The 21,688-nt window shown below is 39.6% G+C and overlaps 1 protein-coding gene across 13 annotated transcripts in view; it reads left to right on the forward strand.

Annotated features, from left to right (window-relative positions):
• Positions 1-21,688, forward strand: part of eya1 (EYA transcriptional coactivator and phosphatase 1) — a 53,010-nt gene that overhangs the window by 23,443 nt on the left and 7,879 nt on the right. For all 13 annotated transcript variants that reach the window (XM_077509311.1, XM_077509309.1, XM_077509313.1 and 10 more), the window contains 5 exons: positions 5,129-5,211; positions 5,567-5,756; positions 7,115-7,257; positions 8,574-8,657; positions 15,919-16,008. In XM_077509311.1, coding sequence (XP_077365437.1) covers positions 5,129-5,211; positions 5,567-5,756; positions 7,115-7,257; positions 8,574-8,657; positions 15,919-16,008 — 590 coding nt within the window. The remainder of the gene's footprint in view (positions 1-5,128; positions 5,212-5,566; positions 5,757-7,114; positions 7,258-8,573; positions 8,658-15,918; positions 16,009-21,688) is intronic.

Consider the following 21,688-nt stretch of genomic DNA (forward strand, 5'->3'; position numbering starts at 1 on the left):
CTCGCTTTCATGTCCGATGCCACGGAGCTTTGCGTGGCTGCGCCGAATCGTAAAGGGCACAAAGGCGTTGGTGTGCGCCGACTCGCGTGGCAGTGGATGGCGTTTGCGTCCCGTGGATTGTCACAGAAAGCCTTCGAGGCGAGACTGAAGAACAGAATCGGGAGTAATACCGTAATGAATAAACGGTCCATTAACACCAGCTTTTTTCCTGAGACATGTCTGTTTTTGTGACCTATAAATACTTAACTAAAAAAATAAATAAAATCTGAGATCCAATCACCTCAATAGGGCTCATTCATTGGAAAAAATAACCATCAAACATTATATAGCTGATAATGTTTGATAAAAGAATAATAATCCAAAAATAAATGACCAAAATAATTGTACTATGTGTGTAAATATTTGATAATTGAAAGTTATAAATTTTTTCATCTGAATGTACAAAACAAAAAACAGATTGCTAAATACTAAAACAGAAACCAGGTACGTGTATTAATTTTAGTTTAGTATTTAAAAAAAATGGATTAATTATTTTTCATTTTAAAAATCAAGAAAATGAACTAAAAAATAATTAGAATTGCTCTTTAAAAATATTATTCAAAAAACAAATAACTAAAAAATGAATGAATAATAAATTAATTAATGAAAAATTCTAATTTAATTTTAAATAATGACAGGAATTTCTACGTAAAACTACAATTCAAACAACAAAATTTACATGACAGAAATTATGAAAACCGAAAATTTAACTAAGTAAATAATTACATATGGAACATGTTGTATTTTTTTAATTAAGATTTTTTTTAAAAGTACTTATAAAAAATGATGAGCTATTTTTTTATTTAAATGGATAGAAATTGACCAAAAATGGTTAATTGAACTAGTATTTTTTTTATGTATTTAAATAAATCACATGACAGGAATTAATAATATTCTTTCTATTAAGAAAATTAATTTCTAAAAATTACAGGACCAAATTTTCCACCTAAAAGTAAAATAAAATAAAAAAAGACATTTTAGTGCCTGCCTACATTTTTTTTTTTTTTTTTTAATAAAATAAAGCTAAAAAAATAATTTTATAATGCAATAAAGAAAGAACACAACATGAAAGCAACCAATCATGTACAGTGTGACAATTTGGAAGTAACACGGGTCGAGAGAGGGATTGAGCAGATGCTAATTATGTGAATAATGGGATTGCAGCATTCCGGCAAGCCAGGAAAAAAAAAAAAAGGAAAAAAAAGAGGAGAGGAGAGGCGAGTCCATCTGGACTTGATAGCTTATTCCCAAGTGGGGCATCCAAACTTCTGCTGCAAATATTGGGCGCTGATGATAGACATAGCCCGTGGCGAGGAGACTGATCAAGCAAAGCAAATGGACTTCCAATTGTGGGGCCAGAAGGCAGGCAGGAGGGCGGGAGGGGCCAGCGGGGGAGTCCTGATGTCTGCACTTGAGTGACTGAGTGAACTAACTGGAGCAGGACAGAGGGAGGGAGCGAAAACATGCCCCCCGGGGAACCGCAAGCCCGCCCGATCATAACCAGCACTGCCGCTCTTGAACAGCACGCCTCCATTCTCGCCACGGCCGCCGGGGTCCCCTCGGCTTTTATGTGGCTCCTCCGCCAAGAAAGCCTCCGAACCCCCGCCAGCCAGCACTTTTTATGACCGCGTGAACTGCGCTTCGGGCTAATTTGTTGTCGTGCTCTTCTTTGCCTGCGCCTCTGATTGTTCTGTCAGACTTTCACTCTGTTTTGAACTTTGGAACCAGAAGAAGAAGGGGGGGGAATTCAAATTCCCCCCTTACGGCCCTTGAGAAACCAAACAAGGCAGACAGATGTAAAATAACCGGTAGAGGCCGGGGGATGAAAAGGTGAAAACGCTCCACGGGTGATGGGGGAAGCTTCACAAATCATCTGCGTGCGACGAGTCGGAGGCGTTTGTTTCTCAACAGAGAAGCGCATTGTGTCCATTTTTCGCCACATACTTCCTTTTTGTCTGCTTCATCTTCTAAAAAGCTGCTTCACGTTTGTTACGGTGTGGGAGGGCCCCGATGCTCACAGCGTGAAAGGAACTCCCTCTTGTTTGTCGCCGGGGCAGGGTGGGGGGGGACAAAGGTGTAATTATACCCCCATTAGGGACAGGACGGTGTATTTATCGACATCCAACTGGTCACTGTGTGTTGATGACAGGATTACCCATATTGACAATGAAAGGTGGGAAAAGGGGTTTCCTCTTTTTTAATAAAAATGATGAAAGGATAGAAAAAAATTGGAAAGGAGAAGTTACATGTTTCGAGAGGTTTTGTGGGGTTTAAGACACCTTTCCCAAATTATAAATTTTGTCTAATACTACATTTTTAGTACGTTTTCATGTCATATGAATACATTTTAAAAAGGAAAAGTATTTTAAAAAAATCTAAAATCTATTAACATGCTGGCCAATTTTGAGTGCTCTAAAGTTAAAAAATACATAAATAAATGTATTTTTTTCATACAAAAATATATTTGAAATTATTCCAACAAGTATTAAAATGTTGCCTTTTTAGGTTAGTATATAATTGTATTAGGGCTGAACATAATATATAATACATTTTTTCATATGCTAAATTTTTATTTGGAAATGGCATATTTTGTGTGGTTTTCGAGGTAGCTTTTCAAATGTCATAATATCAATAAATTTAAAAAAGAAAAATACAAAAAAAATTATCTGATTCAACATGTAAACTGTAAACTATAAACTGTATTTTTTTTTTTAAACAAAATATTGGAAAAAAAATATTCAAACAAGTATTAAAATGTTGCCTGTTTGGTTAGTATATCATTTATAATTATATCAGGGCTAAACGTAATATAAAAAATATTGACATGATGACACATGCAATATGTGTAACGCAAAAACATGCAATAAGTTCAGGTTTTCATATGTAATTTTATGCTTTGATTTTATTGAAAAAAAAACGTGTTAATAATGATTTTTAAAAAATATATTCGGAGGCATTTAGATGCAGTAATGTGTTTTTAAAAATCACAATTCACATAAATCGAATGATTTAAAGCATGTGAACATGTTTTAATTTAATTTAGTGTGTAACAACTTTTTTTTTTTTTTTTTTAAGCTAAAAGACCCATTGAGTAGCTAAAAAAAAAAAAAGCCCAATTTTGTATCATATTGGGCTTAACTGTATATCAAACAATACAAGCATTGAATTGTCACGTAAATCCTCTTCTATCTAACGTGGACATCAAGTTTATCTTTGTGTGAAAACTTTATTATTGACGATGAGACTGAGTATGAGACTTTCCGCTCTCAGAGGGGGCCCCGCCTGTTTGTATTATACGTCTGAAATGAATGTCATTGAGTATCAAAACCATACTTTTTGTCTGTTAGAACTCCGCCATCCTAATAACGGAAAGATTGTAGCTTTTTTTTTTTTTTAAATATGCGCACAAGTCACGCGTCGGCGTCCATTTTACGTGACGTCTTACTCCGGCCTGCAGCAGATGGAACACAGCTGAAATGCGGAGCGACGGCCCCAGCCTAGAGGCGCCCTCCGTTCCTCTAATAAGTCATGCTGTGTATATATTATTAAGCCATTAGATGCTATCAGCCTTCCTTTGAATGACTTAATTACCCAGGAGGGATCATCCTTTGAGTGAGTGAGTGAAAAGAGAAACATACATATTCATTCCGGCGGGATGTCAAATGCCCCCGCCCCGCCCCGACCCAACTTCCCTTGGGTCTTTCACCCCGGACGTTACCCTTCAGTAGCTCCCGCACAACCAACCTCTTGTGCTACTGGCAGGATTTGCTTCGGAAAGGCACAACCCCCCTCATTGCCCCCCCCACCAACACCACTGTCATTCATCAGGCCCGATTCAAGCAGTGATAAAGGGAGGAAGAGGAGAAAGATAAGGTGGCTTTTCAAGGGTTAAGGGAGCCAAACTTGTAACATCCTGAACCCTCACCACCCCCCACAGCACGAGGAAAAATTACTAATATTAGTAGAAACCCCAAAGTGGATTTTTCTTGAGACTTATGAATTTAATTGAAATGAACATTTCAACTACACCTTTAAAGATGCTATTATCTAGGGGTGTCAGGCAATTAAAATTTGTAATCATAATTAATCAATGACTTCAATAGTTAACGCACGATTAATCACAATTTTTACATGTTCCAAATGTACAATAAAATGTACAAAAAATAATTTCCAAGTTTTCCTCCTCCTTTACACTTTGATGCACTGCTTCATTGATGCAGTAAATTCATAAGTTATGAAATTGAGTTAAAATTAAAAAATCTGTCCTGTACTGTCAAAAAACGAGTGTGATATTGATTTGTGTTGAGGTCATTTTCTGCCACTAGATGGCATAATTGCATTTGTAAGACGTTTGTCGACGACAGCTCAGTGCATTTTTCTTTTCATATTAAGAGCTATATTATCTTTAACATGAAGCAACTTGTGAAATTCTGCACATTTTTAAAATTGTAAAATACAACTTGACCCAAGTCTCCACAAATATATGCATTATTATTAAATTTATTACTGGTAAATTTTGACGGGGACGTGTCTGCTGCGTTGCATAGTGGCATTAAAGGAACTTTAACTCAAAACTAGACTAAATGCAATTTCTGGAGAAATTGCGTGGGAATGCTGAAAGCTGAATGCTAAGATTTGAATGCATGTGGAATGCTTATGAAGTAAATTGAGAGATAAATTATGACCTCCTGGTTACTGGACAATGCACTTTACCAACTGTGCCACCGAGCAGTATCAGACACCTGGTCATGATGATAAGTTATATTTATGGAAGTGAGCGTGTAAAAGTGATGCTGAGAAAAAGTCTAATGTCTGTCCCATTGAGAATGAATGGGGAAAAGTTGATATTAAACGTTAAATCGTGCAAATTCTGTAAGTAATGTGGAAACAGATGATATATACCCAATAAGGCGTCAAATTTTTAAGCTAGTTGAACTTTGAACAGTTATAAATTAATTGATGCATTAATTGTGGGAATGCTGGAGCATTAATGCACTAATTTTGACACGCCTAATATTATAATTCTGTATGAAATAAAGTCAAAGTCTGTTTTTTGTAACTCAAAATTCTGACATTTTCCTCTTCCCAGGCGGAACTTTCACAACAACGTCAGGATTATACGGCGGAAACAACTCACTGACGAACTCGACGGGCTTCAACAGCACGCAGCAGGTACGACTGTCAGCATTTTTTTTTTGATGCTCCTGCTGCTGATCGATTGGAACACCGGAATTTCACCATGTTACATTTCACCCGTGACGCATTTGAGCATAAATCACTCTGGATGTCGCACGCCTTGTCAGGCGGATTACCTGCTGTACCGCCTTTCACATATGTCTTGTGGCGAGGGATGCTCGTCCAGATGTGGGACAGAGGCTGACATATGTTTGCATTTATGTTTTTTGGAATATGTGCGATAAAGTAGCAATAATGGCGAAGGGCATAACATATCTCACGTTACTCCACCGCCAAAAAAATTAAATGAAAATGTTGCCAGTTTTCCTCTTAATTATGCATCTGTTCACAGGAGTACCCGGGCTATCCTGCCTTCGGCCAGAGTCAGTACGCTCAGTATTACAACAGCTCGCCTTACACGTCGCCCTACATGACGAGCAACAACACCAGCCCCAGCACGCCCTCCACCACCACCACTTACACCCTACAGGAACCCCCGGCCGCCATCACCAGCCAGGCCATTACGGACAACAACCCCGCAGGTGGAAACTTGGACGAGAATTTTAAAGGGGAAGTCAACACCCCCACCCAAAAAATAAATAAATCTTTCCAATATGTTCTATGCAACCCCAATAGTCTAAATACGGTATTGTGGTTAGTTAAGCAGCTAAATCAAGTCGTTTGTATCCATATCAGAAGGCGGCCATTTTGCCACTTGCTGTCGAGCGAAAATTACATCACAGTTGCTCAGGTTTCAGGTAACAACCACTTACAGCTAAGCTTCAGAAAACAGGTGAGCTGTGAGTGGTCGTTGCCTGAGCCATGAGCAACTGTGATGTCATCTTCGGTCGGCAGCAAGTGGCAAAATGGCCGCCCCCTGAGATGGATAATAACGGCTGGATTTTACTTCATAACTTATATTCCACAAATGTAATATTAATCAGAATGTCATGTTTAGACTAATACGGTCACATATAACATATTATTATCAAGAAATGTTTCAGGTTGACTTCCCCTTTAAAGGGATACCTTAGTTATTTAGCCATTTTTGGCATACTTATTAGCCATTTTTGGCAGTCAAACATTAATATTTTGCCTATAATAAAATTTATATTTTCATTATTTTTCATGTACAATTAGTACCTTTAAAAACACATTTTGCAACTTGCTGTCGACTGAAAATCATCACAAGGGCTCAGGTAACCAATCACAGCTCACCTGTTTTCTAGGTTTGGTCATGTGACATTCACAAGCTGAGCTGTGATTGGTTACCTGAGCCCTTGTGATGTCATTTTCAGCAAGTTGCAAAATGTGTTTTTAAAGGTACTAATTGTACAGTACATGAAAAATAATGAAAATATTAAATTTATTATAGGCAAAATATTAATGTTTGACTGCCAAAAATGGCTAAATAAGTAAAGTATCCCTTTAAAATTGTCTCCAAGAGATTATTAGTATAGTAGTAGTCTTTCACAGAATAGCATCGCTAGCAGTAATAAGCTAGCATTGGCACTGTGAACAAGCTGACTTTAGCATGACTCACTCGTAATGGAGTGTTATTATAATACGAAATGTTAAATGTTTGTTTTGTTTTTTGGAATTTAAAATTAAAAACAAAAAGAGGTGATAAGAAATATTGCTGTTGACTATGTGGGTCGCTAGCAATCCAGTTAGTTAGTTAGTATCCAGTTAACTTCCTACAGGTGTGCCTTTTTGTCCACGTAGTCATGTACTGATGATAATAGAAGCTAGCAGTTACCATCTACTTTTACCAAGCGAGAATGACTTAAATAATGGAACCAAACAGCGCCATCCTGAGTCATTTGCTGCCTTACATTAAGACAAACGTCCTTGCAAAGAGCCGAGCTTCATTTCTTTTTATCATCTGTCTTCCTTCCAGCCGAGTACAGTACCATCCACAGTCCATCAACCCCCATTAAAGATTCAGATTCGGATCGATTGCGCCGAGCCTCGGATGGAAAGTCACGTGGCCGGGGCAGGAGGAACAACAACCCGTCGCCGCCGCCCGACTCCGACCTTGAGGTAGGGGTGAGCTCGCTACCGTGGCGACAGACGCCCTCGCGGGACCTTAATCCACTTAGTGTATGGGCTGACACTTTGCCTTTAACGCACGATGGCCATTAATTCATTATAAGAAACGCTTCCTTAACCAGGCATGAATAATTGACGCGTTGTGGAATCATGACTCACACATATCTTATATTAAGTTCTCTTCTCATTACTAAGCGATCATGGGGGTGATTAAGTTGAGGTGGATTATACCAGGTGTGACAAATGTTCTCCCACACGTGTACTTAAGTAAAATTAGATTCTGATGGTATGATAATCGGGAATTTTTCCGCCTCTAAAATAATAATTTGTTAAATATTTGTGTAAATAGATTTTTTTTTCCCCATTGAATAGAGTCTATTTAGTTTTAAACAAAATACATTTTTTTTTGTCTGTTTTAATTCTTCTAAGTAAGTCATATTGTCGCATCATTGGTGAGCTATTTTTAGAACAGAACTGTGGGCTATGCATGTTGTTCTTGGGGCTAACTAGTACTGTGTTAGCACTTTTTTGGGAGGGACGTTGCACATTAATAATCAACAGAGAAAAAGGCATCCGTGTTTACAGTGTCATTTTCGTCTAGCTCCCTCCTTCTCCTACTCGGTGTAACTGCTCACCCTCCCCTCTCTGATCTCCGAGAAGGTGAAAAAAAACAAATTAATGTCAAAGGGGCAGTTTGTATCACTGGATCCTTTTTTTTTTAGCACAGTGTTGTCAGTACCTTTATTTGCATCAGTTGTGCATCAGGCGCAATTTAGTGAGTTATTATTACCAGGCTTAAGAATGTTAGCTTGCGTGCTAGCAGGTGGCTAATGCTCCTCGTTGACAGTGCAAACATTTAAGGCTGTGTGGCCACAATAAAGATGCTAGTCAAAGTAGCTTCTATTATATTGCATGATTTTTTCATCATTTTGAAGCCTCATTTTGGCAAATTTGGCAATGTTTTTAAATCATTATAGTTTGTCAGGTTTGTTAACAGCACTATTCTGTAGTGTGGCAAATTTGGAAGACGCTGCTTCATTAGTATGAATTTTAAGCATCCTCGCACGTTAACATCTCAAGTTGATTAGTTTGTCCCTATCGATTGCTCGAATGTAAAAGGGCTAAGCGGTGGAGGGGTGGCGGGGAACGGTCGCGGTGGCCGGCGCGAGCAAATGGACCGCGGTCCCTACGGTGCGCGAGTACACGCTCCCGGCCTATTGACCAGCAGGATCACCTTGCAGCAACGACAGAGCGCAACATCGATTTTGACTCTTTTCCTCTCTGTTTTTGTGTCCCTCCTCCTCCAGCGAGTATTCATCTGGGATCTGGATGAAACAATCATCGTTTTCCATTCCTTGCTCACGGGCTCCTACGCCAACAGATATGGACGGGTGAGTGACGTTTTGATGCAGAAATAAGACTGTTAAGGTGTTAGCAAATGGCTAGGAAGGGAAGGAAATTTCAACATCACGTCGTTCATTCGGTTCTAAGACCAAAGACCACGACAAAAACTCCTGATCGGCATTGGCAAATAGACGGTGTAAGCAGTTCAGCACGTGGTAAGGAGATCTCACTGTGCAGATAATTGCTTCTTTTTTTAATAGCTCCAACGAGGCTTGGCAAGTATTTGCCTGCAGCTGTTGAAGTGGTGCGTGGCAGCCCGGGGGGGGGCGGCTCGCAACTGTTGCACACAGGATGTCACCTGACACACTTAAGTGTTCCTTTCTCTCGCCCAAATGAGCACACTGTCGCTTTAATTAAGCACATCTCAAATCGTTCAGGAACGAAATCCAGAAAAGAATCTCAAAGTAAATTGGAATACAATTCTGTATATACAGTACATCGTAACAAACATGCAGTTATTTTCCCTGTGCATGCTCATAAGATGAAACGTTTACTTTTCCATGCTGGGCTATTTATTATTCCATTTAAATTGCCTCTCTAAATTTAAACGTTCTAAACAAACTTTTTTTGGATCTGGGGGAATAAGGCAGAATCGTATTCTCATGGTTTGCTTTTGAGGTCATCCTTTCTTTACGGCTTCCAATGTTAATCATGCACTCGAGCCTTTCCCATTACGCTGAAAGCAGGCGCCTTGTTCCACGCGGAGAAAAATTGTAACATTGTGGATTTTACGCGGAGACACAGCATCCTGTATTCAGATAATTAGAATAACATTATTGGCACAGAGGTCCAGTATAATGGTTTTTGGGATGGAAAGGAAAACAACGACACGTGCCTGATTTAAATTTTTGAGGTGGAAAAAAACAATTTGGAAATGCATGTGATCCATCCATCCATCCATTTTCTTGACCGCTTATTCCTCACAAGGGTCGCGGGGGCTGCTGGCGCCTATCTCAACTGGCTCTGGGCAGTAGGCGGGGGGACACCCTGGACTGGTTGCCAACCAATCGCAGGGATGCATGTGATGACAGAGTGTTATTTCATTTGTTAGAAAAAAAAAGACTTTGTTGTTTTTCATTATTAAAAAAATAAATCTGATGTAGGAGCATGATTTTAATTGTTTTGGTAACACAAGGAAAAGTACATTTGAAAATTGAAACTAACTAATGGCAAAAACAGAATTTGGAGATAAATGTTTTTTTATTTTATGGTATGAGGGAAAAAAATTGAGATTCTGTAAATGTTTTTTTGAAAATATAAAAAATATGTTTTTAATTGTTTGGATAAAATAAAAATAGAAAAATTTGTAGGGCACATCACTGTCATGTCACGAGTTTGGACCAAATGCACGCTGTCTTCACTGATGTCATGCAAATATCAAAATCACTAATTTTTATGTTTTTCAATTTTGGGCAATTTGTTAAAAATGTGCTCATCCTCCTGACTACCATGAAAAAAAAATATTTATTTTGATATACCCCAATCTTTGTGAAGTAACTGGGCTACTGCAAAAGAAATAAAAAAAAATAAAAAAAAATTTTTCCAATCCGTCCATCCATTTTCTTGACCGCGTATCGAGTCGACTACAGAGGACATTTTTTTAAAACTTAAATACTAGGCTCAAATACAGTTAAAATAATTCAAATAATACTTTAATGTGTTCTTAAGAGTCTTATAGAACACATGCTAACAACATTGAAAGCCTAAATGTGTTCAATAAAAAGTGTTATACACTTACTATTCTTCTTCCCTAAAAAGTGCTTGGACTGAGGGAAGCCCCGCCCCTACACATTTGGTATCATTGGAAAGCTCTGAATGTCATCTATAAAGCACAAAAGGAGTTAATTGAATCGTATGCGCTGGGTGGGAGATATTCAGGTTTAAAAAGGTCCACTGCAGAGGACAAATTTGAATTGCTGGTAGTCAGGAGGATATGATTCTTTGCATGAAATGAATCCTCAAGATTTGGAGGGACAATAATGTTTTTGGGCTGAAAAAGAGGTTATGCTCCACTTGTCTTTGGACAGCAAAGCTATGGGGGGGAAAAAAAATCATGAACATGATGACGATTGCACAATATTTCATTACCGTAATTCAATTTCCTAACTCCGAAAATCCAAAATGGCTTCTGATGGGAAAAATTGTGATGGTGGGAAAAGTCAGCGACGTTGTGAATCCTTCCGTGATTCAATGTAAACAATCAGCCGGCGAGGGAGTTAAGAATACAAGCACGCCACAAGGCACCACCTGCCTCGAGATGTCAGTGCCAGCCCCCCCACCACCCGACCACCCCTCACTCTTACTAATAACCCCACACTTTTTACATCTCCACCTCCTTTAAGCTCCTGCTCGGTCCAGCCCAATGGCGCTCCAGCTGGCTTTAGCCGTCAAAGCTTTATGGGGGTGAGCTGCCTTGATGCCAATTAAAAGAGCTGATAAGAACAGCTCGGTGTTTATGAGAGGGGAAGGGGGTGTTGTTGGAGAGGGGGGTGGTCACCGGCCGTGAGGGAAAGTGTGGATACGCGCCTATTTATAGTGATTACGGAGAAAAGTGTTTTGTAACGTTTTGTTTACGCCACCCAGACGGGGGATGACTTGAGCGACAAAGGTGGGTGGGTTGGTGGTTGTGTGTCTGTGGGGGCACTTTCCTTCCTGAAGTAGTTTATAGATGTGCCTCGCAGATAGGCTTTGAGTGAGCGCACTCTGCGGTTGCACTGCAAAGGCCCTCTTTATTATTATCCTTCACACAAATAAACCCACTTTTTGGAGGCTTCAAAATGCCCGAAAATGTTTTGCAAGCGCATATATTTCAGTGTAAATGTAAAATTGACCAAAAAGTTGCCCATTTTGATGCCTATAGCTGGGAATTCCCCTAAATGAGCCACAATTGGAAGCAGTTACTTTTGACAAGTCGGCAACGCTAAATTACAAAAGGTATCGATCTACACCAGGTGTGTCCAAACTTTTTCATTTGAGGGCCACATGTAGAAAATCAGAAGGACGCAAGGGCCACATAATGTTATGAAGATAAATTATGTTTAGTCCTTAAAATTGTACAAATAATTAATTTGTGCTTTTGCATATTTAGAAAAATGCTACAGTATATAAGCCAATTTATTTGTAATATGGCATTGAGGTTATTATAGTTTTAGTGAGTTTTTATTCGTTTTCAGAGTGGTTCTGTTAGTTTGTATTAGTTTAGTTCTTTAAAAATGCTTAGTTTTAGTTTAGTTTGTTAGTTTCAGTATTAGTATTAGTTTTTTTTTGTTTTTTTAAAATGTGTATTAGTTGCGCGCAACATCATCTGAAGGTGCTTTTCTATTGGCTGCTGCTAGATGACGTCACTTCTGTGTGACATACTTTCAAACGTCATTATTCCAGTTTATCCATCCATCCATCCATCCATCCATTTTCTGAACCGCTTGTTCCTCACAAGAGTCGCAGGTATTCCGGTTTATATCAAAATAAATCTACTAAAAATCATATTTAAGATCACCACCAAAGGCTCATGCATTAAATTTATTGCCAAAGACTAAAACGAAGAATGTTTGCTATAATTATATTTAGTTTTAGTTAGTTTTGTAAACATAAAATGTAGTTTGAGTTAGTTTTCGTTTTTTAAAAAGCATGTGTTTTTCGATACCCTCCTTTCTTACTTTGACCATCCCCAAACATTTTTGTTTTGTTTATTTTATTTGAACTGAGTCAAATGCCATTTTTAGCATATGTTGCGGGCCGCAAAATGCCCCCGGGCTGTAGTTTGGACACCACTGATCTACACCATTTAATGTGGGTGGACCATCGTGCCAAAGTTTGCTGATTATTTCAACGAATCGCCATAAAAATACTGGTGTTCGAGTACCTGCAAATTTTGAGAAATGACCCCCTGCCACCATTTTCTTCGTTCAACACTGAATTGGGTCGATCTGTCGATCATAACAAGACACACGTCGGCCATTTTGGTTCAAAGCAGTCTTTTTGTTCGAGTTTCATGCTTGGTACTTTTCTTAGGAAATTCTCACGACTGAGCCCCAATTGATTTGAAAATTTGAAAATTGAAAATTTGTGTTCGACAGTCTGTTCATCACTGCTTGGGGCTTTTCTTTTATTATTGTTTGAATAGCCAGAGTGGGGAGTAGTGGGTGGGACTCGAACTGCTGTCACATCCTATAGAAGTTCAGATGAAACGGGGCCCTTATGGAGGCAAGAGTGTTTCCTGCTTGGGAGGCGTACACTAGAGACCCTGTGAAAGTGTGTCTGAGACCGCTGCTGCTTCTTGGCATAAGCCTCAGCTCGCTCTCTACCCAGCATGCTAGGCTGAGAATAAAGTAAATAAACAGTGTAGGGTCGCGGGGCAGCCCTCTTTCACCCCCAAAACAAAACAATGCCCCCATCAAATAGCCACCCCCCTTCATACCAGAACAAAGGCACGGAGGCGCTAAGATCTCTTGACACTTGAGGAGCAATATGTCATTTCGGGCCGTCAAAAAACAGACGCTTGCTCAGTCAAAACAACCGCTGGATGAAAATGCCGAGACAAAATAAAACAAGATGGAAATGGATGCAGTCGCATAAATGCAGCGTCTTCTCTTGTGGCTGTGGTGCTGTCATTTTTGCGGAATCGCTGGTGAAACAGGTTGTTGATTGTAAAAGCAATTTTTCGGCATATTTCCTTGTAGCTGGCACATGTAAATAAATGGGGTATGAGGTTGACCCAGAAATTGACCCCCTTTGGAGCCTGAACAGTTGTGTGCAAGGGACACAATTCTAGGGATATTTTTTTTTTTACACACAAAAAAAATAGTATCTCCACATTTTTTAATCTCTGAAAAATTGCAACTATAGATCTCAAGTGGAAAAAAGTGACAATTAAAAATTCAAATTTTGAGACTCAAATTTTTTATTGTTTGCGTTTAATCTAATAATTAAAAAATATCCAGATGATATTTTTAATCCACAAAATTAAAAAAAAATAAATAAATAAAAATGTTGCCTCCACATTTTTCTTAAGGCCCACAGAATATTGTGTTCCATTGTTATAAAAACATGGAACCTACCAAAAGAAAGATTAGTCTCTTCTTTCATCAGTCAAAAAGTATATTTCTATCTGTTTCCAATTTTGCAACAATTAGCATTAGAGTATAGCTAAGTTTCATCATTACTCACAAATCTGTTTAAAAATGTGGGGAAAACGGCTTGTTGCAACATGACTCTGGTTGATCTCTTATACTCTGCTGCCACCTGCTGGTCGTTTTTGTAATAACTACCATTGCTTCAACTGTTCTTTTCAGTTAAGATGCTGCGTCAAAGCCTTCTAGATGCTCTCACATAAAAAAATAAAAAAATAAAAAAAACATTAAAAAAAAAAATGTATAAATACGTCTTTGGGACACTGGTAATATTTAAAAACCTAAACAGCTACCTCCAAATATTTTTCTTTTTTCCCCTAAAAATACAAAAAAAAGAAAATCTCCCAATGCTGGTTTAATTTCATAATCTTTTGGGACTTTTCAGTAAGACTTCCTGTGAGGCTTGATTTGTTTGAAATGCACGACGGGCCCATTGGCTTTCCACACCTTCGTTACCCTAATTAGAATTGACACGGCTAAGAATGCAAACAGCAAGGTTCAAGCGCAAAGCCTGCAGAAGTGGCGACGGATTGCGAGGTTGTACTTGTGCGTTTGCTCCGCTGTCATCTTCAGTGAAAACATAAGCGCTATGGGCTACGACAGCTAATCAGTGGAGAGCTCAGGTGAGTTTTCAGGTGGTTTAACTGGATAATCCCGGCTTGTGGTCTCTGCTAGGCCTGTTTTCACTCCCAATGCAGCTGCAGACAGGGGGAAAAAAAAAATCCTCATCTTTACAGCTTACGCCAGGGGTATCCAAACTTTTTTCATTTCAGGGCCACATACAGAAAATCAGAAGGACGCAAGGGCCACATAATGTTATGAAAAGAAATTGTGTTTAGTCAAATAATTCATTTGTGCTTTTGCATATTTAGAAAAATGCTACAGTATATAAGCCAATTTATTTGTAATATGGCAGTAGGGTTATAGTTTTGGAATTTTTCATTTTAGTTAGGTTTTTTTTATTAGTTTTCAGGGTGGTTCTATTTTTATTAGTTTAGTTCTTTAAAAAATGCTTAGTTTTAGTTTAGTTTGTTAGTTTCAGTATTAGTATTAGTTTTTTTTTTCTTTTTCTTTTTTTTACTTACTTGTGCGCAATATTTAAATTTAAAAAAAAAAAACACCATGGGAGCAACGTTATCTGAAGGTGCTTTTCTATTGGCTGCTGCTAGATTTCAAACGTCATTATTCCGGTTTATATCCAAATAAATCTACTAAAAATCACATTTAAAATCATCCCCAAAGGCTCGTGCATTAAATCAATTACCAAAGACTAAAACAAAGGACATGTTTGCTATAATTATAGTTAGTTTTAATTAGTTTTGTAAACATAAAATGTAGTTTCAGTTAGTTTTCGTTTTATAAGCATTTTCGTTTATTTTATTTTGGTAACAATGTTGTTTTTTGAATTTTAGTTTTAGTTTTTTCATTAGTTTTAGTTAACTAAAATAACCTTTAATGGCGCCTGTTTTTCGATACCCTCCCTTCTTACTTTGACCATCTCCAAACATTTTTGTTTTATTTTATTTGAACAGTCAAATGCCATTTTTAGAGCATGTCGCGGGCCACTGAAAAATGGACGTCGGGCTGCAAATGGCCCCCGGGCCGTAGTTTGGACACCTCTGGCTTACGCTTTGACTTTCGGAAGAAATCTGCAAATTCGAGATGCAGAATAGCTTGATCATGTGACTTTTTAAAATGTATTTAGACATTTTTGTGGGCTATTCATCATCAAGGAGGAATCAATGTCATTAACTATTGACATTTTCTATGCAAAGCAGGGTGTTTTTTTTTTTGTTTTTTTTTTAAGTGAACCCGTGTTCTAAATCGACCACCCCCGACTCAAGTCGAGTCTTTTTTTTTTTTTTTTTTTTTTTTTAACAGCGTTTATTCCCATCGGTGTGCCGTTCCAAAGACTATTGTGGTCCTTTCTGCACTGTCGTAAACGCACCAGGCCAAATCTTTCAAGTGGCCTAATGTCTTCTTTTATGAGACCGGCCTGCTGGGAAATTATTTGAGTCGACCGGCCTACTTTCACCCCAAATAAAAGCAGAAAAAGAACACACACAAAAAAGAAAAAAAAAATCCTAATTTCTTTTTTTTTTTATTTGCTTACTTTCAGGATCCACCATCGTCGGTATCATTAGGACTACGGATGGAGGAAATGATCTTCAACTTGGCCGACACGCATTTATTCTTTAACGACTTAGAGGTGCGTCTCTTGTTCTTCTTCTTTTTTTTGTCTTTTTTTTTTTGTCTTCTGTGTGGTGATTTAGTGTTTTCCGAGGGCTATAAAGTGTGACCCGAGCATCCATAAGAAGCAACTGCTTCATAGCGTGGAAGCCTCCTTCTCAAGTTATCAGTCTCATACCGGAGACGCATTACTTTCTGAGCCCTCGAGGGACGCCATGAATTTGACATTGTCAGTCGTACACCACCCCCGACCGTAGCGGCGCAATTTGTCAGGCTTTAGTGTTTCTGCGGCCGTCTCCTTCTGTCTGTGTGTCACGCTGTGTGTTTGGTGTCGCTGTCCACCTACGCCACATGTTGCTTCCCACAACTCTTGGCGCTCCCTGGATTCACTTCCATGTGCTGGTCTGTCGAGCTAGGTGGCTAAATTATTTTTCAAGGCCTTACTTTTTTCTTCAGATGCTTACATCTTAGATCCGGCATTTAAGGGTCTTAAAATGGACAATCAACACGCTTTTGTAGCTGTTTAATAAGCACAAACCAGCACAGTGGACATGCAAACCAGTCGACAGTTGGTATGCTAACATGTAGCAACTAGCAAGAGAGCAGTCTTGAGTGGATTTCCCGTCGTCGGGTAGTATTTTGAAGAAAGCGAAGACCAGTTCATCAGCATGATTCAGGAGAAATCACCCAATTCGGCCTATGCTGGTTTGTGAGACGTTAGCATAGCAAGAGATGGAAAGCGCTAAGGCAAACAGTTGAGTACAGTACAGTATGCCCCGGTTTTTGCCATTTCAAATGAGTATTGAAAATATGCTTGGAGTTAGGCGCTATTTTGATTAGAATTGATAAAGTACTAAAATGCTCAGTTGCTATGATAATCTGTAACAAAAGAGCAAGCTGAGTGGGATTGATGAGGATACATCTTACCCTGAAGTTGGGTACTGAAGCGCTAATATGCTATCAAACAGTTATGCTAATATACAGTAGGCTAATGCTTTGCTAGAGTAAAACCTGAGTAGAGAAAGCGCTAATGCAGATGAACACTTATTTTTCATCATTTTTCATCATGCCTTGTTAGTAGGGATGGAACGATATCCAAACATCACAATACGATATTATCACGATATGAAGGTCACGATACGATAATTATTAGTGTTGTTCCGATACCGTTTTTTTGGCCCCCGATACAGATATTGATACCCAACTTTTCAGTATCTGCCGATACCGATACATACCGATACTTAAGGTTTTTTTCCTCAACATGATAAAGCTGTCCTGCTATTGGTTCAGAGCATTCAAGGGCCAATAGGATATCTTAGATCGGCATGCAGTGAACATGTCACATACCAGTGAATGTCGTGCACCAGCAAGATGCTGCATCCAAAATCCTATATTAGCATTGAAATGAATGGTATCGGCATGTTACTTGTGAGTAGTCACCGATACCGATACCACTGTTTTAATGCAGTATCGGCACCTCTGTATCGGAACAACACTAATAATTAGCACAATATTGTGGGGGGGTTGGTGATATTTAAAAGATCAAAATATTGTAAAAAAAAAAAAAAGAAGATTTCATACTAAATACAGCACAATATTGTGCTTTTGTACATAACAGCAATTTATATAAACCACCTACAATCTCTAATAACAATATTGAGGCACTTACTTGCTAATGCAAGCACACATTGATCGCTTCACAAGCAAATTAGGTTCCCCTTTATCTGACAATTAGCATAGATTTTAAACATAGAAGGCCAATACATCCCTCATGAAAATTAAATTGCACTAATAAACTAGCCACTAGAGTGTGCTAGAATTGCACAAATGGAAATCAACCCGACTTTTTGAACAGATGTGTTCCTTTTAAATATTGGGAACATGATGACGACGATATTGTGGGAGTTTTACAATATCACGATATTGCCCTTAACGTTACATCCCTAACTGTTAGACATTTAGAAGAGAAAGGAAACGGTTTGTTACTAACAATGGTTGGCCAAGTAGTAGCAACATTTTACCAAAGACGCATTGATATGTAGCCCTAACAGTACTGTGTCAAGTGTTAAGTGCAATGCCGAAGCATTCGCGCTTCCTCTGCGCTGATTTACTGTACAGTCGCCCGGGCTCGGATAGCTGCAGCTTAAAACGGAGCACGGCTATAAATACCTCCAGCAGCAGAAGCAGCAGTTATGTATTTAAGCATGTGCAGAAATGCATATGGTCCATCTAATTTAGTCGGGAGCCATAAAGGGACACCCCAGAAGGCTGCGCAGGAACACAGGTGCAGAGTTTAGTGCGAGTGCGAGGGGTCCATCAAAGTCTTAACACTCACTCGCTTGAGCCAGCACGTTAAATATGGCCGCGGTAGTAGACTCGTGTTAGTACTGGATGCAAGCGTATTCACATTTACACACATTTATTCATTTAAAATTCATTTGATTTAAACAAAGATGATATTGTTTCAAATAAATAAATACATACATACATACATAAATGGCACTCAGTATTTGGTAAAATTTGTTTTAAATAAATTGTGAAAAGTACAATAAAATAATACATCTATTTATTTTTTAAGAAATAATCTAAAAGAAGTAGAGAAAATATTTTTAAATATAAATTTCTTTAATTTTGATTTATTATTTTTTTTTTATATTTTAAAATGATTATAAGTTATATACAATATTGATATTCACTTTCCCTTTGGTTTCTTAATAATAATAAATGTTACCAGGCCCACTTCCATTTATATTGACTGCAATAAATCACATATTGGTGCTTAAACTCAAGGACAAGAAACCATAAAAATCAAGCATTTTGTGTCCTGACGCACAGTTCTGGACGGACTGCTCTGAACTTCCAGCCAGTAATGAAACCCCACAAGACTGACACTTGTGAGTTTACTCTAGCTCCGAAACGCTGGTGCAGTGTGTGGGAACCGGGGGCCTCCATCTCAAGCTTTCCCCGCTTTGTGTTCTCTTCTCTATGGGGTGCAGGGGCCGGTCGTCTCACCCCCCCTCCTCCCGGGTGAGAAAACAACTCTGAAGGGTAAAGGGGCATGGGGGTAAGGCACTCACAAAGAGGGTTGGGTGGGGAGGTCTCTCAAGGTGGGAACATTTTCAATTAGTGGCCCGATGCCCCCTTCACACTCGGGCCACTTCCACATGCCGGATCGGTGGAAGCAAACTCGTGACATGGAGAGCTGCCTGCTTTTTTTTTTTTTTAATAGCTCCCTGGGTTGAAACGTGCACTCGGGCTTGTTAATGAGAGATGCTGTGAATTGCACGCTTAGCTTGTGCTACAGGCCTCCAGAGTCTTCGCTTCGGGCCCCAGTCTGTTGGTTTTATGTCTCGCCGTCGTCGGGTTAAATCCCGCCATTCCGCCTGAATGGTAGCTTTATGTTCTTTTTGCTTTCCTTGACACCTGTGTGTGTGAGAGTTTTTTTTTTTTTTTTTTTTTTGTCCTGTGTAGGAAATCAATTCCAGAAAAGCCAGCTGTGCTGCAGGTGTCTACGCTCACAAAGTCAGTTTTCAATCGGAGAGCTGTTTTTCACATTTCGTATCACTCGGTCGAAACCCAGAATCTGTGGTGGCTTTCAAAACAACCCCCCCGGCCCACATCCCAGCATCCCACCGCTGTTTATTGAGGCACCAGCAGGGGTTGAGTGCGCAGTGAAAATGGCAGCGGTGCCTTCAGAGAACATGAGACGTCATTAGGACAATTTTTTGCTTTGATTCGCGAGCTAACTAATTTTTACGCTGATGTTATAGGGAGTGTGGTGAAAACTGATTTGAATGAAAATATGTGACATTTTGCAAACCACGCTTCCCCTCACTCGTGCGAATATTTGTCAAACCAGCATATCCACCGTGCTTTTGTTTGGCACCGTTGTTTGAATTCCACAATTGTTGAAGCGCGGCTCGGAATGAAGTAGCTTGGAAGAACTCTCCCTTTGTTGCCCACATCCTGTGTTTGACCCCCAGGTATAATCACATCCCCTCCCCCGCTATACCTGCGGTGGGAACTTGTAGGGGGAGGAAGACGCCAGGGGGGGCAGTGAATGACAGCCTCTATCGGTGGAGTGTCGGCGTTGAGAGCCTGCGAACCCGCGGATGAGCCTCTTTCACATGGCATTAGGAAGCCCGCGATGACGGCTGTTGTCCGCGACGTGACGAACAAAAGACATTATGCAGCGAAAATGGCTATTCCAAAATGCCAGACAGGAAACCAGAGTGGGGGAAATGGGCTCAATGTTTTTGGCGCATTGGTGATTAACCTTCGCTTTGGTCTCCGCCGAGTCGCCACTATACAGGAAGAGTCGGCCCGTCATCGCTTGATTGCTTGATGACAGACGCCCGGGGAACAAAGACGGCTCTGATAGCTTCCTCCCCTTGCTGAAAAGTTTTCAGCAGACGAGTGAAAAGACAGCGTGCCACAGACGGAAGGAGAGGTTGAATGATGGAGAAATGGCATCCTGTCCTCAATTACTCTTCGTTTTGGGGGGGGCTTTGAAAATTCAGCCACCAAAGCAAGTTTCATTTAGTACCATGGAATTTGGTTGACAAGACTTTCATGAGTAGCCCCACAAAAAAAAAAAAAGTCTCAAGAACCAATATTTTTTTGGCTTTGAAAATCCAGCCCCCGAAGCAAGTTTCATTTAGTACCATAGAATTTGGTTGACAAGACTTTCATGAGTAGACCCACAAAAAAAGTCTCAAGAACCAATCTTTTTTGCCTTTGAATATTCAGCTCCTGAAACAAGTTTCATTTAGTGCCATGGGATTTGGTAGACAAGTCTTTAATGAGTAGACCCACAAAAAAAGTCTCAAGACCCAATATTTATTGGCTTTAAAAATTTAGCCCGCGAAGCAAGTTTCATTTAGTACCATGGAATTTGATTGACAAGACTTTCATGAGCAGACCCACAAAAAAAGTCTTAAGAACCAATATCATCTGAAAAGACACAGGAAGGCGGCCATTTTAGTGTGAAGCTGCCATTTTCCAGGTGTGCCTGAAGAGATTTTGCTATATTACCTCCACATTTATGCTTGACAGATGGGTGGTTCTCACTTGTGAAGAATTTCAGTCCGTCCATCGCCGCTTACAACTTTAATATTCACTCGGGTGCTTATGAACCGAACAGAAAATAGTCCCTCCTGAGTACAGTAGGAACATCTGGTCTAGGTTAACGGTGATTGTAGCTTTTAGAGAGAGCGCTGTTTGCTTGGTGAGAGGGAAGGGCGGAGGGCTGGTGGGGGGAACTGGATGGAAAAGAGATGTTCTGAGAAAGTCCCTCGCAATTGTCGAGACTTGTCAGTCTCTTACGGTCAAAGACTTATGCGCTACTTTCATTTGCATTCAGGGAGGCATTATTCTCGTGCGGTATTCTGACAATTCGCCGTAAATTTCCCAGCACTGCCATTTTGGCCGCGCTCCATTTTGACCATACGGCTGTACTTAACGGGCCTGAACCTGCACCATTCATCCATCTGTGGCTCTGCGGTGTTTACGAGGCCCTCAGAAGTGGCTCCTAATGAGTATGCGTAAGGGTTACTGTACGACATTACTCACGGCCACCACCTCCATTCGCTTCCTCCCAGGGAGTCCGGTGCAGAGGTTTATGCGAGCCCCAGCAGGGAACTGTAACTGGTTTTCAGATGCCCCCACTTGGTTTTTGTTGGGTCGAAGCAGGTTGATAA

This window comes from Festucalex cinctus, chromosome 20, assembly GCF_051991245.1.
Source record: "Festucalex cinctus isolate MCC-2025b chromosome 20, RoL_Fcin_1.0, whole genome shotgun sequence".
NCBI classification, from domain to species: domain Eukaryota; kingdom Metazoa; phylum Chordata; class Actinopteri; order Syngnathiformes; family Syngnathidae; genus Festucalex; species Festucalex cinctus.